We start from the raw sequence: 19,708 nt of genomic DNA on the forward strand, positions 1-19,708 counted from the left end.
TGAGGCTGAGAGTATGACTTTCCTAAAGTCACCCAGTGGGTTTCCATGCTGAGCTGAACAGAATCTTTTAAACACTGGTCTTCAAGATTCTTGGGCCAATATTCAACCCACTATACTACACAGGCTCTCTTATCACTGGCATTCAGAGAACATGCCAGAAGAGTATTAACACTGATCTTATACCTAGAAATGTCTATTTTTACAAGGCTTCCTGTAGAAATCGGTGAGAGACATTAACAAAGGATATTTCTCATAATTACTCTAAAAAACAATAATAAAACTGCCTTATCAAAAGGACTAGGCACTGGCCAAATGGATCAGATCAAAAGTCTAATAGTCCAAAATTCTAATGCTATTGAAGCTGAAAGCATATATATCCTATGGACACTCTTTGCATTCTCAAAGCTAGTCCCAGGTGAAAAGACAGTTTTAGGTTTATGACACAACAGTGGCTAAGCTGTGTCAAGCCACACAGGTGCTAATGTAGGAGCATCCTGTCATCAGTCACTTGTTCCCAATGATTCTTAAAGATAATAGACATCCCATAGAATTCAGGAAGTCTGGAAATCAACACTGCCACCCATTTGTAAGACCTGGGTATGTGGGAACAACTGACACTAAGGACAGAAAGAAAGTTTGAAATATATAGGCTGAAAAACATGAATTCTGGGTAGATGAGAATGATCACATTTGGGGGCTTATTCTATGCAAAATTCACATGTGGTTTTTGTTTGGGTTTTTTTGCATAGGAAACAGGATTTTCTGCAGAGACAATCACCATGTGTGAGTGTTATGCAGGATAAATCACCAACTACAATATTTTATGGACAGAATACAGCATTTTCTGCATATTATTTTCTGTCCAGCCAATGCTCTATTGTCTACAGAAAATATTCTTTCATGCACACACACACACACACACACACACACACACACACACTATGGCAGGGTACAGACCGCCGCCAGTAGGTCCGCGGGGGAGCCGGAGCCTTCAGACGGCCCGACTCCCTCGCGGACCGAAAAAAGAAGCTCCAAAATGGAGCTTCTTTTACCATCGCGTTTGCGACGTAGCGAGGCGCCAGGGGCGCGCTCGCTACGTCACAAGCGGCGCGACACGTCTGGACGCTGTGCGTCCAGTACGTAAAGATGGCGGCGCCCATATGAACAGGGCGCCGCCATCTTGTACGTATTCAATACGTACTAGGGTTAGGGGGGTGCGGAAGCACCGCCCCTTCCTAACCCTAGTACGTATTGTATACGTACTATTTGGCGGTCTGTAAACCGCCAAAGTGTGAATTTTGTGCAGAATAAGGCTCGAACTGCAAATAGTCTTTTCTAAAATTACTTGTTGCTTCCCGTGAGAATGAAATTAGTGAAGATTTACTTCCATTCCCGACCCCCACATGGAAATCCTAATACAAATCTTTGTAAAATACAATGGATGAGGAGCAGTGGTTATCCACCAATATGTAAAAAGAAGATCCACCAATATGTAAAAAAAGTAGTTTATCACTGATAGCCAAAGTATCTATTACATGGGAGTTTATGGTAATTTGTTTAGGATTAGGAGTATGTGGAAAAGAAATAAAGTACTGCTTCTCCTACTAATTGATGTAAGGTATAACATTGTTTATTGTTACACTTGAACAATGTCATTTCTTTGCAACTGAGGTCCAAAATACACTGCAGAAATAATTCAGCTTGAGACCACTTTAACTACCCTGGCTTAGTGCTAGGGAATCCTGGGAGTTGTACTTCATTGTGGCACAAGCGCTCTCTGACAGACAATGCTAAATGTCTCACGAAACTACAGTTCCCAGAATTCCCTAGTACTGTGCCTGGGCAGTTAGAACAGTCTCAAACAGGATATTTCTGCAGTGTGTTTTGGACCTATATGTATTCTGTAAGATTAGTTTATTAAGGTGCAAGGAGTTCCAGATTCAAACAGCTAAACATCCACACCCTTTTGCAGATGATGATTAGATTTAATGCATGGAGATCTCTGCATTAAAAAACAAGGGCAATGTATATAACATATTTCTCTAAACTTTTACAAAAAAGTTGAGTAACATGAATTCTATAAAAGTTATGCTTTAGGGAGCTGTGACTTGTAAAAATCCTAACAACCTAGGCTACATTGATTAGTTTATAGCCATGATACAGAAATATGGAAGCAACATACAAACTTCTGGTTTTTCTTGACTACAGCTCCCATTAACCCTCTCCATTGGCTGTGCTAACTAGGGCTTATGTTGCATATGTTTTGTGTTTGCATTTGGCTATTTAGATTGCTTCCCCACCTCTCTCACCGTCTCTTCCTTTTCACTCATCCCACCCCAAGCAAGCCTCACTGATCTTTTCAAGCTCAGAGTGACTTTGGCCTTCATTTTACCACATACAGCAAAGCACAAATCTACAGGTCCATTTGTTCTTCTACTTTCTGTTGCGTGTTTTCACATCCTGAAAGGACACTTGCATTGCTGCACCATCAAAAGATGTAGATTCTAGGTGCCTCTATAGTTCATCCACCTTTCACAGCACAAGGAGCATATTTTCTCCTAGATGTCACACTATTTGGTGGGAAGTGGCAGCATTAGCACATATATGCAAAAGCACATTTATGCAAATGATTAACATTTTTTAATATGACAGTTCACTTTCAACTCAGCTTTGCCCATTCAGTTCACATGCTAAAAGACAGCAAAATGTTTATATGCAGTGTTCTGAACAAAATGCATCTGTGAAGTGTTTATGTCTAGCAGTAATCAAAAATCAACACCCCAAATTGTCCTTATTCTTACTTGTGAAGAAGCCAAAGCAACTATTTTAACTACACTAGTAATCAGTTCAGTGTTTTTATTTCAGCATGGCTCTGTTGACTAAGTATCCTAAGTAGTTCTGACAGTCACCAAATGGTAGCAAGGTCATCTAAAAATCATCATTGTTGAGTATGCTGTTCCACTGGAAGATCGTAAGGGAAAAGAAATGCAATAATTTGTGTCCTCACAAAGAATTATAAGTAGAATAAAAAAGGCCATACAATTCCCATTTCCCTCAACAAAACCTTGTTTCCTAATATATGAAAGGTGAGAAGTTAGTAACATATTACTTACCAAATACCCGAAGAGATGGGGGGGGGGGGATTCTTATAGCTGTCTTGAACAAATGAAATGATCTCACCATTTATTATATTTATATCAGCTTGCGGAATGGAGTTCACAGAATATCTAGGTCTGTCATGCCATTTTTGGAAACTTTTTTTCTCTAGCCTTCGCTTATCAGAGCAACAGCTTGTAGAGCTGGATAAATGAGGGAAGAATTTCTGACACTCTTGGATGCTGGCCTGCTCTGAGTTGTAGGCAGCTTCCTCTCTGATTCCCCTACCTTCACAATCTCCTTTTTCTCCTTTTCCTTCCAATTTTCAGATACACTGAAAAGATTAGCAGACATGGTTATAGAACCAAAACAAGCCTTTGTTTTATTCATTCTTAGCTCAATAGCTCTGTTCCTACTTTTCTAAAAGGGAAAGTTGCCATGTACAATGCTGATAGATGAACTGTACAGACCCTTATCAGGTTTCTGTAGCAGAGACAGAAAATAGACACCTTATCTCAACAAGGGGTGACTCGGTGTCTCAAAATGGCAGCTGACTCAGCAACTAGTCAATTCCTATGTGATAATTGCAGGTTACTTCAGTTATGTCTAGTGAACTTTAAGGTTACATGGTGTGCAGCATGTTTTGTTTTGTTTTAAATGATAGCTCAATTTTGGCGTTGGATCTAATCTTAGTCAAAGACTTGCTGAAAGTGACTTACAGTCGGCTCTTGGTAGGGCTGGAGTTTGCCTCCAGAACCCCCTGGGGACACCAAAATGCATGGATGCCCAACTCTCATTATGTACAATGACATAAAACTGCAAAATCAAGATTTTCTGTATGGATTGTTGTTGTTGTTTTTAAACGATGGTTGGTTGAAACTGTGGATGCAGAACCCATGGATACGGAAGACCATCTATATGCATTTATACAATTTTAAAAAAAACTCAGTTGAAAAAATTGAGTTGTAGCTACAATTTACTTATTAAATCCATCCCTACATGGCCTGGTCCCGAGTCACTTAAGGGAACACCTCTCCCTACGTAATCCACCCCGCACTCTTAGAACATCTGGCACAAAAATATTGGAACACCCCAAAACCAGGTTGAAAACTACCTCTTGTAGAACATTTTCTGCGATGGCCCCTAGACTTTGGAACAATTTACCTTGGAAGCCTTCAAAAAGGCACTGAAGACAGATCTCTTCCAGCGAGCCTATCCAACTGATCTCCTCTAATCTGATTTGTACATCTGAATATATGACTCGATCCTTATGACTGAGCAACACTGTAACAACTTTCTCCTTTTCCCTTTTATTTTTATTTCTTTGATGTTTTTGAATTATGTATGTATTTTATGATGTTTTTACTGCTGTAATCCCGCTTCTCCCTTCGGATCGAAGCGGGAAATATAAATTATTATTATTATTATTATTATTAATCTACAAATGGTTGCTAGAAGTCTCTACTTGTAAATGGCACTTTTTGAACACCCCATGTTGTTACCCATCATAAAGAGATGGCAATGATATACACATTATAAACTTCTAGCAAGTGACTTCTACTTGCCCCAGCAAATAATTTTGTCATAAAATGTTGCTTCTCACAAATCACTGTTTGCTGCTCACCTCATCACAGGGAATCCCTGTCTTGCTTCTTGCACTTTGTTGCTCTGAGCAAAGTCTCCCTTTCTCTCCAACACCCCTTCCCAATGCCCATCTCCTTTGTTTCTTACATGCCAAGAGTTAAGTGCTTGTCTGGCTCACTCCCCTTCTCTCCAATCCCTCTGGCTTCCCCTTGTACCCTCACAATGCACCCCTTTTGCATCTAGCACTCTGCCATTCACACTGCTCACTCTCCTTTTATTGCCTTTGTCTTACATCATGCGCTTGCAGCACGCCCCCTCCCTTGCTTCTTACACACTACTGCCGGCACCACTGTCTTTCCCTCCTAAAAATAATAATTGTAAGCCACTCTGATAGCCTTTAGGTCTGAAGAGCATGGTATAATTACACCACACCCTCACAATGTGGCCCGCTCTTGCTTCTTATACACCATTGTTGACTGCTCACACCCTTTCTTCCCACACTCTCATAATGAACCTGTGCAATGCACCCCTCCTGTGCTTCTTGACCTCTGCCACAAACACTGCACATTCTCCTTCCCTCCTACTCCCTCCCTTGCTTCACTTTGTGCCCTCACAATGCTTTCCCTGGCTTCTTGCACTCACCACAGTTTACTCTCCTTTCCCTTGCATTTGAATGCCAGTGATGGACTCTTTGCCGAACAGTTTCACAGAAGAGTGCCTTCACATTTTGCCACATGGCTCCTAAAAGTCGCTAGACTTTTTTAAAGTGTGAAAGCTTGGAATCTGGGACAGATTATGGGTCAAATGCAATGTTGATAACATGCCTAGAACTGGGGAGAGAAATGGCAAAATTGGGTGTGTGGCAACCCTATACAGCCAGAGTTTTAGATCCAAGGCTAGCAGCCTATAGGAGGGCTCACCATTAAGACACTGGAATATGATTCCAACCCAGTTACAGGTAGGCCAGTATCTCCAGAATTTGCACAATAGTCTCATCTGCTATTTCATCTAGTTGATCAGGATTTTAAGTGGGAAGACCTTATAATTATTTTTCATAAGAAACAGTATATAGTCAATATATATAGCCAAACAACTACAGGGGAGAAGGGGCTGCCATTGGCAGGAGAAGTCTAAGAGACAACACCAGTATCACTTTAGCTAATGCTTGTTAGTACTGAACAGAAGAAGAATGTCTTTTACCATAAAAACCCTATGAAGAAAGTGAAAATGCTGAAAGATTAGCCTCCCAGATCAGAAGGCATTCAACCAGTACAAGAAGAGCAGAGAACAAGTATGAGCAGCGCTGTATCTAATGATGCAACTGCACTTAAAGAAGGGATGTTCAGCTGCTAATATACACAGATATGGCATAAAAATTTGAAGCTGTGTATAACAGGAACATAGATTGTGAGGAACATGAATCACTGAAGCTAGACACTGTAAAACAAAAAATAGAACATATAAATATTGAAATACAGTGGTACCCCGGGTTACGAATTTAATTCGTTCCGCCGCCGCTTTCGTAACCCGAAATACTTCGTAAGGTGAAAAAGCCATAGGCGCTAATGGGGAAAAGCCGCGATTTCGTGCGAAATAGCGCCGAAAAGCACCAAAAATTTTTTCGTAACCCGAAATAACCTTCGTAACCCGGAACAGTTTTTTTAAATGGATTTTTTTCGTAACCCGGAAATTTCGTAAGGCGGCGCATTCGTATCCCGGGGTACCACTGTACCTAGGTTAGCAATCTAAAATAGATATTTTCAATCAATTAGATGCTGTTTTATGAGGAAATGAAAATCTAAGAAGAAATGGAGTGGCATTAATAGTGAGGACAGAAGTAGCAAAAGCAGTAAGAGGATACAATGTAAAGTATGATCAAATAATATTGGTAAGAGTTCAGGGGAAGCCTATCAATACAAACATAATCCAAGTTAGTGCTCTAAATAAGAGGCAGAAGAAGAAGAAATTAAAAGATTCAGTGCTGGAGTCCAGGAGGAAATTGATCACACATCAAAACAGGACTGGCTGATAATCACAGGTGACTGGAATTAAAAAGCAGGAAGCAGAGCACAACCAAATATTGTTGGCAAATTTGTCCTAGGATCAAAAAATGAAGCAGGAGAACAATTTAGTGAATTTTGTGACGCTGACAGTTTGTTCATCATAAACACATTCTTCAAGTAACCAAAGAGACAAGTATATATGTGGAATCACTTGATGGCCAATAAAGAAATCAAATAGACTACATAATTGGAAGCAGAAGATGGCAAACCTAAGATCAAAGATGAACAGCTAATATAAAAAAATTAAATAAAGCTATAGAAGTACACTGAATCACTGTGCCAAGACACAACCTAAAGACTATCTCTGTAGAATTTGAAGACTATGGCCCTATACAGACAGGCCAAAATAAAGCTGCTTCAAATCACTTTGGAGGTATGGTGTTTCAATGATGCATGCGTCCTAAGACTCTGGAAGCTGCACCAAAGCTGCATTCCAGTCCTTAGGATTGGAGCGTGGCTTTGGTGCAGCTTCTGGACTCTTAGGACACATGCATCATTGAAACACCATACCTCCAAAGTGACTCGAAGCAGCTTTATTTTGGCCTGTCTGTATCAGGCCCTAGTAAAGATAAGACTTGCATTATTAAGCTTAATAGACTGGAAGCCATAAGAACGCTGGACCAGAACCAGGGAGTCTGGCAGGGAAGAATGCAGAAAGATACTATTTGCACCCAAAAAAGCCTTATTGGATGACAGATTAAATTCTTCAAACAGTTAAAGAAAAGCTAAACCCTTCACATGCACAGCCTTCCACCTCTCTACCTCAGGCATCTGTCAACACTAAGAGTGCCATTTACTGGAGGACCCAAGTGTGAAGGAAGGTGAGGGACAACAAGGCAGTATCTGACTGCAGATATGGGAAGAGGACTGAGGTCATTCTCCCAAATGTCCTCATTGCAGATCCAGAAAAGCGACTTCATTCCTCTTTCTTTACAGCTGCCAACTCCAGGACTGGCAGATGCTAGTGTAATTTTTGGGAGGAGATTATGTGAGCCGCTAGTGAATAGATTAATGCAATGTCTTTTAACAAGTGTCTGTGAAAAAATACTGTTATACTCGTATATGTCACCAACAGGATCCATCATATCACATGAGAAATGCATATGCCTACTAGATAACAACAAAGCGTCTCACCCTAATTTACTAATTATTTATTAAATTTACCAATTACATTAGGATGTGTTTTGTTGATTTAGTGTGAGGTCTATTTTTGACATCCTCAGTGTTTCTTTTGTTGGTAGTGCTGCCACAGGTAACAAGTAGATTTGGTCTCCAGAGGGATAGACTAGAGCCAGTAGGGAAGCAGATTCAGGATTTAAACAGAAAGAAACCTCCTGGTCCTAACTTAGCAAAAGTTAGTTATTTAACTATTAAACTATGTAACAGGGTGGGTTGTACACTCATTTGTTAGAGATGTGATTGTTGTATCCTGCATTTTGCATCTTGCATTGAGCAGGGGGTTTAACTACCAGGCACTCCAAGTCTTCGTCCAATTCTGATTCTGACTTTAAAAGCAGATAAGAACTTGGCAAGAACCCTATTTGAAAGGAAGTATCACACATGCATAATACTCTCCTACCCTTTTTTATTCTGTTCCAAAACAAAAGTTGAAGACTTCAAAGTAAGCACTGAACACAGATGTTTTCTTCTGAACGTTCATATCTAACTACTTAATGGAACACTAGTTCAATTAGTAGCAGCTTCCTTCCACCCGCAGTAGACAATTCGTTTCATTTAATGTGACATATATTCTAACAATCAGCTTTCTAGCTGTCACGTCCCTTTAGACATTAGACACTTGCTATTTCAATTATCACCATGTGTTCCATTGTCTTCCCCTCAGGTTTGTTTTTTAGGTGTTAATTTGCCATGTGTGGGTTCAATACGCAGAGAAGAAAAGATGTTTGTGTATGCATGTCTCTTTTTCAGTGCCAGCTTCTGATAATGTGATGAGCCATTTTTGATCTCTGAAAAGCTGCCAGTGTTCTAGTAATGAACACTTTCTTGAGTCTCTCCTTTTATCAAAACAATGCATTACTGTAGTATCAGAGATGATGCTAGGAACAGCTTCATGTTCCAATCACAACTGCACTATGATCACTAATTTCTGTACAGAATGAAGTTCTAGAGTATTGTGTGATCATAAGGACAGGTGGCTTACCTGTAATTGTAGTTCTTGGTGTGGCCATATATGAAATCACACAATCCTGTGCCTGTGCAGTGCATCATTTGGAACCCTATAGAGCTATTACATAAGCATTCTGGCAGTAGGCTTGTCCACTCTCCGAATGACTTACCAGCTCACTTCCCACTTAAGCCCTCAGTTTCATGGATGCCAAAGAAGCAGCCCAGGATCTAAGGAAAGGCAGACCATGATGAGGGAAGGGTGGGTGAGATTGTGTGATTTCAGATGATCACCCAAAGAACTAAGCAACTTGCAATTTATTTTTGTGGTCACTGTGAATCACACAAATGGGAGACTAGAAAACTACTAATCATAGGAAGGAGTGTCATGCCACACAAAAGAAAAGTAGAGCCCTCCCAAACACAGCTTCCATCTGTGACACTGAGTCCAGGGGATAATGAGATACAAAAGTAAGCAGTCTGGACCGTGTAGCAGCTCTGCAGATATTATGCAGAGGAATCCCATTCAGAAATTTAGGCAAAGCTGCAATCACTCTGGTTGAATGACTTTTCACTTGGGCAGGAGGTGTCTTGCACACTATCTCATATGCCAGATGAATAGTTGTTGCAATCCACTTATAGAGATGCTGTGCAGACACAGACCATCCTTCGTCATAGACAAGTGATGGAGGAAATTATTCGGAAGACTAGCACCCCATGAACATCCCAGCAGTTACTGAAGAATGCTAGAACAAAAATGCCCCTATTGAGATGGATAGGAGACGGAACTATTGGTAAGAAAAAAATGTCCAGCTTAATGAAGGTGAGGTTGATCCCCTCACAAAGTGCATAGCTTCATAGCTATTCTGGCTATGGTGATTGCTAACAGAAAAGCTATCCATCAAATAAGCAATCCAAAATTTAAGGAAACCATTTGTTCTACGTGTTGCTTGGCCCATGAAAAAGGCCCTATTCAAGGAGGATCTTAAGTCCGTAACCATTCAAGAACTCCCTACCAGTGGATTCGATAAACAAGGCTTACCAAGCTGTTGGAAGTGCCAGGATATGGTTGCAAAATAATACCCTAAGATAGGGACAGCAACTGGTAAAGAAACCAGAAAGTCCAACACTTGTGTGGCATCTTTTGGAGAGGTCTTCTGAAGCTGAAAGCTTCAAAGAACTCAATCTATGCATAGTCACTGAATTAACAGCCTTTGAGCTCAGGAATAATTTGGTCAACGATGATCAACAAAGGAAACCAGAGAGCTTCTACACTGTGTGCTTGATTGTATAGAGGTCTAGACAGCTCACCCTGTCAATGTTTGGATTTGGCAGGAGTCAATACTGACTACAGGAATTATGCAGGAGAGAGATAAGCATGATCACCTAGCCATCCTGGATGATCAAAATATCCCTGTTCTTGTTCTCTCTAATTGTTGTCAATATCTGGTTATAAGACAGAAACAGTGGGAAGGTGTACACTATGTAACCTCTCTGGCAAAACAGGACATGAATCACTGAGATAATCCAGTCTTCTGGAGCTCGTGAACAGAAAAGCATACATTTCCTGTCCTGAACAAGTATATGGTTGGTCTGTCTTATTTCTGGAAGATGATCATGACACAATAGGTGTCTGCAAGAGTGTCTTCAATTTCAGGCAGGCAGATGGAAGGTGTCAGGACACCTTATGGGATAACCAATCTCTCAATTTTATCGAAAGACAGAGAGGGGTGTTTGATTTGCATCCAGCTGCTGATTCAGGTAAAATATCACGGTGAAGATTTTTGCAACTATAGTTTTTTGTGGGTTTTTCACATCTCACTGCGGAAATGTCACTCAAGAAACCAAGAGGATTTTACAATTGCCAAAACTCAAGAACACTGATGTGGAGAGCTCTGTCTTGCGAACAATGCCCTGTGACAGGAAGACTAACAGAGTTTGCACCTCACCAGCTAGTGGCATGTTCGTAATGATTATTGCTGCAAGCCGGGGAAGCGAAAATGGCATGCCTGATAATAAGAGGTGTTGGGAGTCATTTACGATGAGAATCAGCCAGAGGGCCAAAGCAAGACAGAAAGGAGGTCTGAAAAGGCTACCTCCAAAGCTTGGCAAAGAGTGTGAATGCCACAGTGGAGGCTGTAAAACTCAGTGACAGCTGAATATCCTTAACAGACAATCTCATGATGCATGTACAGTGAAGAATGGCCTTTTGAAGAATGCAGTACATGTTGTCTGGTAGGAGAAAATGGACTGAACACAGGAATTTAGTATAGTCCCTTTGAACATTATGATTGAGAAGGACAGAGATGGGACTCCTGATACGTGCTTATCCCTCCAAAATTTTTGGAACAGGCAAGTACAGTAAACAACTGAGAATAGCAGCTCACATGTAATAGGCACAAATGAACAGTCTATGCATTGAAAGAAAAGAATTCATGGCCAGTGAAGCTATGCAACCAACACAATAATGTTGAAAACATTGGGAAGCATATACACATCATGATGTAAAAATACATTCTTTCAAATCCAGCACTGCAAATCAATCAGAGTTCTGCATCAGAGGAGAGATGGAACCTAGAATGACTATCCTGCAGCACCCGGACTGGACTAAAGTTAACAACTCAAATTATCCAGGACAGGACTCAGCATCCATCTTTTGTAAACACTATGAAGTAGTGGTAACTAAAAACTCAGTGCAGATGAAAGTAAGGCAGGTTCAAGAGAGTGGTATAGGATCAACAGTATCCCTCTAAAGAATGGCCTGAGAAAGTGTACTTTCTCACTTCACTTAACATGGCCTGAGAAAGTGTACTTTCTCACAGAATGCAGAAGGAACTTGCTAACATACAGAAATAAGACTGTCATAGTGACAACATATTGATGTGTACATCTGCAAGAAAAAAATTGGGAATGGGACAAAAACTGCTACAGAACTTGATATCTATGTCAAGGGAAGCCAGACGAGCATGAGGAGATGCTGATCCCTGACCAACTTTAGTATCAGGATTTGGTGGCTTGCAAGAACACAAGATTCCTCTTTGAGGATAGAAACACAAACAGGTTATCAAAACATAGAGTAAGCTTGCTTCATGGAGAAACTTTCTCCTATATAGCATTCTAACAAGTGTCCATATATCAGCTGTAGTCAGCAACATGGGAACTACCTGTTATTCTTGAAGTTAACTGGAATGGAGTAAATCCTTTCACAGGTCTTGGACTGGACAGCTATCACTATAATTAAATTGGGTTTCAGAGCATGCAGTATCCAGCCAATTCTAGAACTCATGACCTAATACCAAACTTCAATTTTTTTATAAGTGGATGGTACTGAGGGGTTCCTGCTACCAGAGTCAGTGCTGGAAACTAATGAAAGAGTAAGAGAACCCCAATGAATTGCTGATGTCCTAACTACTACTTGAGTACAGTTGGGTGGAATAGTGGAGCTCATGATCTGTTTCTTCCATAAGGCATTAGAAGATGGCACCTTTGATAAACCAGTATGGAGATATGGAAACATATGTTATGGAGAGAGAAGGCAACTCCCCCCGCCCTTTTTTTATTTATTAAACCCAGGGGGCAGGGAGAAATGGTACCAATAATGGACCCTCGGTATGAAGGAACCGAGTTGTTATGTTTCTCCTGCACAGAGAGTAACAATAGTACCAACAATAGGCCCTCACCATGGAGGAACCAACCATTTCCTCTGATACCGCTGCATGGAGAGAAGAGATGGGATCGGTAATAGACCCTCAGTATAGAGAGAATGACCTGTTACATTTCCCCTGTACAAAACAAGAGGGTGGTATCAATGATTTGTCCTTGTTGTGGAGGGATCAACAACCTCTTCTGTTTCCTCCATATGAACTAAGAAAATGGTACAGGTAACTGACTCTCAGTATGGAGAGACTGACCTGTTACGTCTCCTCTTTGTGGAGCATGAGGATGGTACCAGCAATGGGCCCTCAGTTTGGAGGGATGAACCACATCTTCAGTTTCCTTCATATGGAGTGAGAAGAAGGCACCAATAATCATCCCTTGGTATGGAGGGTCTGACCTGATTTGCTTGCTCTGTATGAAGCAAGAGAATGGTACCAATGATCAGTCCTCAGTTACAGAAGTAAGCTCTAAAGTGTTTCTGAGCTGCTGCTGCTACTGCACCAGACAAAAAGAAACTGAGGGCTTAGACAGGAAGAGAGCTGGTAAGTCATTCGGAGAGTGGGTTGGACTACTGACAAAATGCTTATGTAACAGCTCTAGAAGGTTCCAAATCATGCACTGCACAGGACAACCCATTGGGATGATTCACAGAGATCACAAAGAGGACGCTCTTTTAGTTTTATAAGTCCCCCCCCCCAGCTATGACAAAATGTTTTTTCTATTATGTGGTTCTTCATGTCCTCAGTGGACATTACATTATTACCTATCACATTAGGTAATATCAAACCAAACCTCTACACAGGTAGATCACATCATCACCTTTAAGAAGGCTATTAAGACGAATCTCTTCCGGGAGCCTTTACAGACTATCCTTGTTGACCTGCCTCCCCCTCCCTCTTTTTTTTCTCCCATTATCCTCCATCTTTATCTTTTACTCTACCTGGACTCTGCTTGAAAAATTTTATTGTGCACTATTTTTTTTAACCTTTCTTCTTGGTTTAATCTCTTTTTAGTGTTTAATTATGTTTTTATGACGGGGGGGGTGAAGATCTTGGAATTTTTAATGCATTTCTCTTTTAACTGTATCTTGTTTTACTACTGTAATCCGCTTGGATTCCTCAAGATTAAGTGGAATACAAATAATAATAATAATAATAATTATTATTATTATTATTATTATTATTATTATTATTATTATTATTTCAACTTTCCAGGTTATGTTGGCAAATGTTAATGAATAAAAACACCTTGGCTTTGCCTGCATCAATCCATGCACAGTGATTTATGGTCATAGATCTGTTGCAAGAAATACAACAATATATTTCTATCATATACAGATCTAACACAGTCATGTTTTTCTTAGCTGGCTGCCATAAAGGGAGCCAACGGATATAAACTTTTATGTAGTGGTGGTGTTGTATATTACGAAAGTGATGTGGCTAAAATTCCAAAATTCTTAAGAAAATCTGATCATTTTATAAACCAGGAAACACTTTCCTGTCTTATCTGACTATTCTTTGACATTTTTTACAAAGTGACAGTGACGAAGGATATCAACCCAAGCATACTGATAAATATCCAAAATTTTACACACAAAAGAAAGGGGAGAATTATATTCAGTTCTTAAGATTTTATTTAAAGTTGTGAAACTCATAATAATTTCAGCTTGCCCCCCGCCCTGTATTGCACTCTGTATGCTTCCTGTTATAACGCAGAAGCCAAGAAACCCAACAGTTAAGAAGTTTCTCCCCAAATTTATAGTTTAACTCTCTTAAAATAAATTTATATATAGAAAAGATATAATTTACAACCCATTCAACAGTATTCAGTCATTATATATTCCCAAAGAATATTACACATCCAAAATTCAGCAGCTTCTTATTGATAAGACCACCTTTTTTTTTTTTAGCAAATATAATATTTGTTGTTATTGTCATTGTTAAAGAGCAACTCAGGTCAACTTTGGAGCAAGTGTGATGTACATTTAAAACTTTTCATAAGGAAGAAATTGAAAAAACACACACATCATACTGAAAATATATACAACTGTGTCCAGTGCATAGCATTAACAGCAGCTTGTGAGAAGTTCACTATCCCAAATTGGCACACCATTATTTTGAAGGAAAATAATTCACACAGCAAGTTCAGTGCATTTATAGGATGCCAGTGAGGCACAAGAAAACAAGAAGATGTAGAATCACCAAATAAGTCAGAAAGAGATATCGGGATTTTGCCCTCGAGGTCAGCAACTTGGAGCAGTAAAGGCTTCGCCCCCTAATCCATCTCTTGAGAGAAAGAGCACCTCCTTTTACCTGTCCAGAAAAGAAACATGCCTTTAAAAACTAGCACCAGATATATATTTTTCCTCCATCTTTCAAAAATGAAGGACTAAACTTAATTTGCTGTTAAGAAGATTCTGTTAGATTTTCATGAATATATTCACACTGATAGGTCTGATAAGCTGGTATGACCTTTGAGTCAGTTTACACAAACATTTTATGACATTGACAGGTCAGCCAGTAACAGCCTATGTAGTGATTAATTGATGACGGACACAACCGTTGACATTCCTTCTTGATATGACTGAACCTTTAGTATGAGCCCAACCATGTTAATAATAATAATAATAAATTTTATTTGTATACCACTTTTCCACAGATCAAAGCGGTTTACAACCGTAGAAAACCATTACAACCATAAAATACCGTTACAAAACATCTCTAGATAAAAACCAATTATACAAAATTTAAAACACAGTCATACAGCAAGGTAAGGCAGGGAATCAATGGCATCAACATGCACAACTTCATTTATTGGGAGGAAGGCTTGACAAAAAAGGAAGGTTTTAAGCCTTTTTTTAAATGTTTCTAGGGGGATCGTCAAACGGAGCTCCTCGGGAAGGCTATGTTGAATCTGCAGCTGACAATCCTAATGGGATCAGAATCAGTTACAGGTTTGTTGCAATTCGCAACACCCTCATTTATGAAATTTCAGATTTACATCAGTAATCAGAACATGAAAGATAAAAGGGGAAGGAGAAGGCAAGTGGGAGAAGTTGAAAGGCAGGACTACTGGCAAAAAATAGAAAGTAGGATGGAAGGGGAAGGAGCAGATCATTTCCCCTCTTAGAAGGGGGAAGCTGAAAGTGGAGCAGAAGGAACAAATAGGAGGATGCAGGAGTAAGAGAGGAGAGGAAAGGAAAGGAGAAGGTTGGTGTCTATGGTGTGGTGCCATTTGGTCAAGAACAGATGGATCTCCCTCCTCCAACTTCACCAATTCCTTTTAGGTTCTCCATCTCACTGTCCAGACCATTCGCTGGGGTTGGAGTTCGCAGCAGAGCGCACTTGGTCAAGGACAGAGGGATCTCCCTCCTCTGGCTGCACCTGGGCTCTCTGGTCTTTAGCCCCTTCAGTTTGGCTGAGGTAAAATATTCTCCAGACATGCCTGGGCTGTCTTCTTTTGTGGTGGAGTTGGGCATATTACATCTCACAAGACAGTTTTTGAACTGTCCCTCCCTGCTTGGCTTTGCTTCAGCAGAAAAGGTAAGAAAGATGAAAGTATAGAGCAAAGGCTAAAGAAACATGGTAGTTTCTTCTAGGTAGTTGCCAAGGCAGGAGAGAACAGATCAGAAATATTAAAATATTTTAGTCAAAGTAAAGGAAGAAGCAGAAAAGGAAAAACACAGCCTACTCGTAGCCAAGGCAGGAAAAAAACTGAAGAACAGTGAGGATTTCTCCCTCTTGTGGAGACTCCTTCAAGTCTGTTTCCCTGCCTACTGAAGCGATGAGAGGGAATCAACAAAGGTGAACTGGCAAGTGGAGGATCATAGAATAGTTAGCAAGCAGAGGAATGGCAAACCTCAGAAAAGGGCAAGGTAGCTAGAGGGCAGCCAGACATGAGCACTGGAGAAACCTTGAAAGCGGGGAACAATATCAGTCAAGAATTTTGTGAAAGCTCTGGGAAGGGTTGGTTTTGCTTTTTTAGTGTATCTGATTATTGTGCAAAAGGTGTGCTGCCTCTCCTTCTGCTGTGCCCTTTGCACCTGCTGCAGAAGACAATGCAGGTGCTTCTGCCTTCCTTTCTCCTGATGTGCTTTCTCAACCTGGGAAGTGGTACAGCAAAAGAATACAGTTCATACCATATGCTTTCTATCTGTTTGTTCCTCTGAAGATGAACTGTCACCTAATGGCAAACCAATTCACCCTAGTCACTCTCTCCTTGGGATCAGCAATCGTTGCCTCTTTGGGGCCCTCTGGAGAATATTTGTGCATTTCTCTAGTCTGGAAAACGTAAACTCTGATATTTTATGCTTTACACCTCTTTAAAACTGGTGATAGGTTAATAAAGTTACTAACTTTGAGGCTACTTTAGCTCCACTGGAATGCATCCCCCTGGTTTCCAAAATTCCCTATGGAACTGGCGACACACACACACACACACACACACACACCATTTACATCAGTCTCTATTTACCTCATGAGTTCAGGAGTGAAAGCCCAACATAAATTGAGACTCCCCTGTACCTTTTCAGACATAGGGTTATATGAATACAACCTAATATTCTGATGGCATTACAAAAAGTGACACTGCTGGAGAATCAGTGTTTAAAAGATGTTCTACTGCTCACTAATTCAACTGACAGAAACTAATTTATTGTTCACTGTTTTTAAAATGTTAAACCAGTATTTCAGAAATATGCTTTTGAAAAGAAATAATACAATTTCTCAGCCATGAAAAATAACATCTCAGATTTAGACTTAAGATTGAAAGACTTACCTTCCTTACTATAATATGTTCATTCGTATTGATGATTAGAGCCTCCCTTTCCTCATCAGAATCCATCTGAACAGTATATTCTCTAGGTGCTGACCTGTAAGTACTCATTTCAAGCCTTAAAAACAAATGCAAAGTTTAAAAAATGTTACCACATTACATTAATGCTAAGCTACCATTTATCTGTTTATGCTGAACTTCCTTTGAATTACTTTGGACGTCAATCCCTTTTAGATGAACTACAGTTTCTTAAACTGTATCAGATCTTCTAATTTCTCTTCAATTAGGATGGGTAATTTCATAATAAATTTATTAAAATTTATCAAATAATGCATGTAAAAACAGCATAGCAATTCTATAGAAAAATAAGTTCTTCATTAGCAAATAAATGGTTTTCAGTATGTGTTCCAGTCATTGCTTTGATATTTATTGGCGTGATTCAAGGAATAATGGCATAAAGTCTATCTTGCGGACAGCTACTAATTCTTTCCTGAAATGCAAAGCCCCAGTAAAAAAAAATTAGGATGCATGCTCAGCTGGCACAGAGAAAAAAGCATGGAAAAGTTACTGTTTTGGACTGTAACCCCAGCCAGCATGGCTGCCAGAGGAATCTGGGGGTATAATCCAAAAAGGTAATACGTTCACACTTTGGCACAGGGTGACAGTAAAGCTTTGTTATGTGTAGACTCAATACATGTGACACATTAACACTGAAAAGTTGTTTGAGAGCTGCAATAAGCAATATAGTTGGGAGGAAATGGTTTGCAAATACAAAGAGAAAAGAAATCAAAATGTTTATGTTTGGGTCCACAGCACTGGACTTAGTAACCAATAATGAATGTCACATTTGTCAATAAATTCTAGATGGGTTCCTGTTACAAGAAAAGGCTGATTCATGAATTATTCCAACAAAATAAAGGTCTGACTGTCAAGATCAAAATGCATTTAGATCAGACTGAAAATATTTTCACCCATAATACTACCTTTTGATTTGTTCCTCAGATAGTCCCAAGGCCTCTTCTGCAGCCAATCGCCTGTTCCTCTCTTCCGATAGTGTTTCTGTTAGCTGAGATACAGTCTGTTGTGCCGAATCATGCTGCATTTCCATCTCTGCAAGCCTAGAGTAAGCCCATGTGTTCAGTGATTCATGCAAACAAAACCAGTGAATATCCTTTGCTTTCTATATAAACTTCAAAGTGCTGGTCATGACCTATAAAGCCCTGCACGGCTTGGGTACAGACTATTTGAGAAACCGTATCTCCCCATACAAACCACCTAGAGCCCTAAGATCCTCAGGAGAAGGCTTTCTCTCAGTCCCACCACCATCCCAGGCTCATTTGGTGAGGACACGAGAGAGAGCATTCTCAGTGGCTGTTCCCACCCTGTGGAACTCCCTTCCACAGGAGGCTAGGCTAGGATGGCTCCCTCCCTGCTGGCCTTTCGCAGGCAAGCAAAGACATTTTTGTTCAAGCAAACTTTTTAAAATCACGTAGGCTTGATTTTATTGGAGGGTGGGGGGTTGGTTTAGATTATTTTTAACCTTGTATGTTTTAAATTTTGTATGATGTATTTTTTTTTAAAAAACCTTTTACTGTTTTAACTGGATTATTTTAATTGTTTTTTTTAAAGTATTGTTTTAATTTGTGTGTGTGTGTGTGTGTGTGTGTGTGTTGTGAGCCACTTTGGCTCTCAACTTGGGAGAAAGGCAGGATAAAAATAAATAAATAAACTTAGGGGACTATATCAAAATTACTCACTTTAACAATCATAAAACTTGTTACATTTTAAATATACAGTAGAGGAATCTTTTCCTAAAGCCTAGGACTGTTATCATGATAAAGTTACTGTAGGTTATATCCCAGTCCACAAAGCATACTTTACAACATAAATGGGGAACCAACCTCTGGCTCACAGAGGAGATGCAGCCTGTGGAGAATCTACATTGGCCGAAAGTGTTTTCTTTTCTTATTAATAATTCTGCAGATTGGGAGATTTTACATTGGCACTTATTCTTGAGAAGACATCATGCAGAGACTTAAGCTGCACTTTGCATGCTTAGTTGGAAAATGTCCACAATGCTAAGACTTGCATATGAGATGTCCCACTTTGCTTTGGCCTTGTCCCATGATTGTTGTCCGGTCTGCTGCTGGAATAGGCTTCCCAAATCCCTTTTACATTGGAATTTAGCCTCCAGGACAAATAAAGCTCCCTCCTTTTACAACAATCAGAAGTTCTACTGACCTTTTCCTGAGTTCGTTGAGTTCCATATTGTCTATTTCAACAACAACTGCAGCTCTTTCCTGGGGAGCTCCTGGAGGAACTTCTGTTTGAGGTTCACCCTAAAGACAGCAAAACTGATATGCTATTCAGGCAAAATGTCAGAAACATCCAGTCTTGAATCACAACTTGGT

General features: G+C 39.9%; 2 protein-coding genes across 8 annotated transcripts in view; both read right to left on the reverse strand.

Moving 5' to 3' along the window:
- LOC121930529 (actin, gamma-enteric smooth muscle-like) overlaps window positions 1–13,058 on the reverse strand; it is a 54,973-nt gene extending 41,915 nt beyond the window's left edge. Inside the window, exon 1 of the mRNA XM_042466989.1 lies at window positions 12,779–13,058. The gene's annotated coding sequence lies outside the window, so the exon portion shown is untranslated. The remainder of the gene's footprint in view (window positions 1–12,778) is intronic.
- Window positions 13,059–14,139: 1,081 nt separating this feature from the next.
- LOC121928780 (golgin subfamily B member 1-like) overlaps window positions 14,140–19,708 on the reverse strand; it is a 231,752-nt gene continuing 226,183 nt past the window's right edge. For all 7 annotated transcript variants that reach the window (XM_042464026.1, XM_042463994.1, XM_042463977.1 and 4 more), the window contains 4 exons: window positions 19,539–19,636; window positions 18,281–18,415; window positions 17,301–17,415; window positions 14,140–14,836 (listed from right to left, as the gene is read on the reverse strand). In XM_042464026.1, the coding sequence (XP_042319960.1) occupies window positions 14,678–14,836; window positions 17,301–17,415; window positions 18,281–18,415; window positions 19,539–19,636 (507 nt within the window). In that variant the 3' untranslated portion in view covers window positions 14,140–14,677. The remainder of the gene's footprint in view (window positions 14,837–17,300; window positions 17,416–18,280; window positions 18,416–19,538; window positions 19,637–19,708) is intronic.

The sequence above is a fragment of the Sceloporus undulatus genome, chromosome 1 (genome assembly GCF_019175285.1).
Source record: "Sceloporus undulatus isolate JIND9_A2432 ecotype Alabama chromosome 1, SceUnd_v1.1, whole genome shotgun sequence".
In the NCBI taxonomy this organism is placed as follows: Eukaryota; Metazoa; Chordata; class Lepidosauria; order Squamata; family Phrynosomatidae; genus Sceloporus; species Sceloporus undulatus.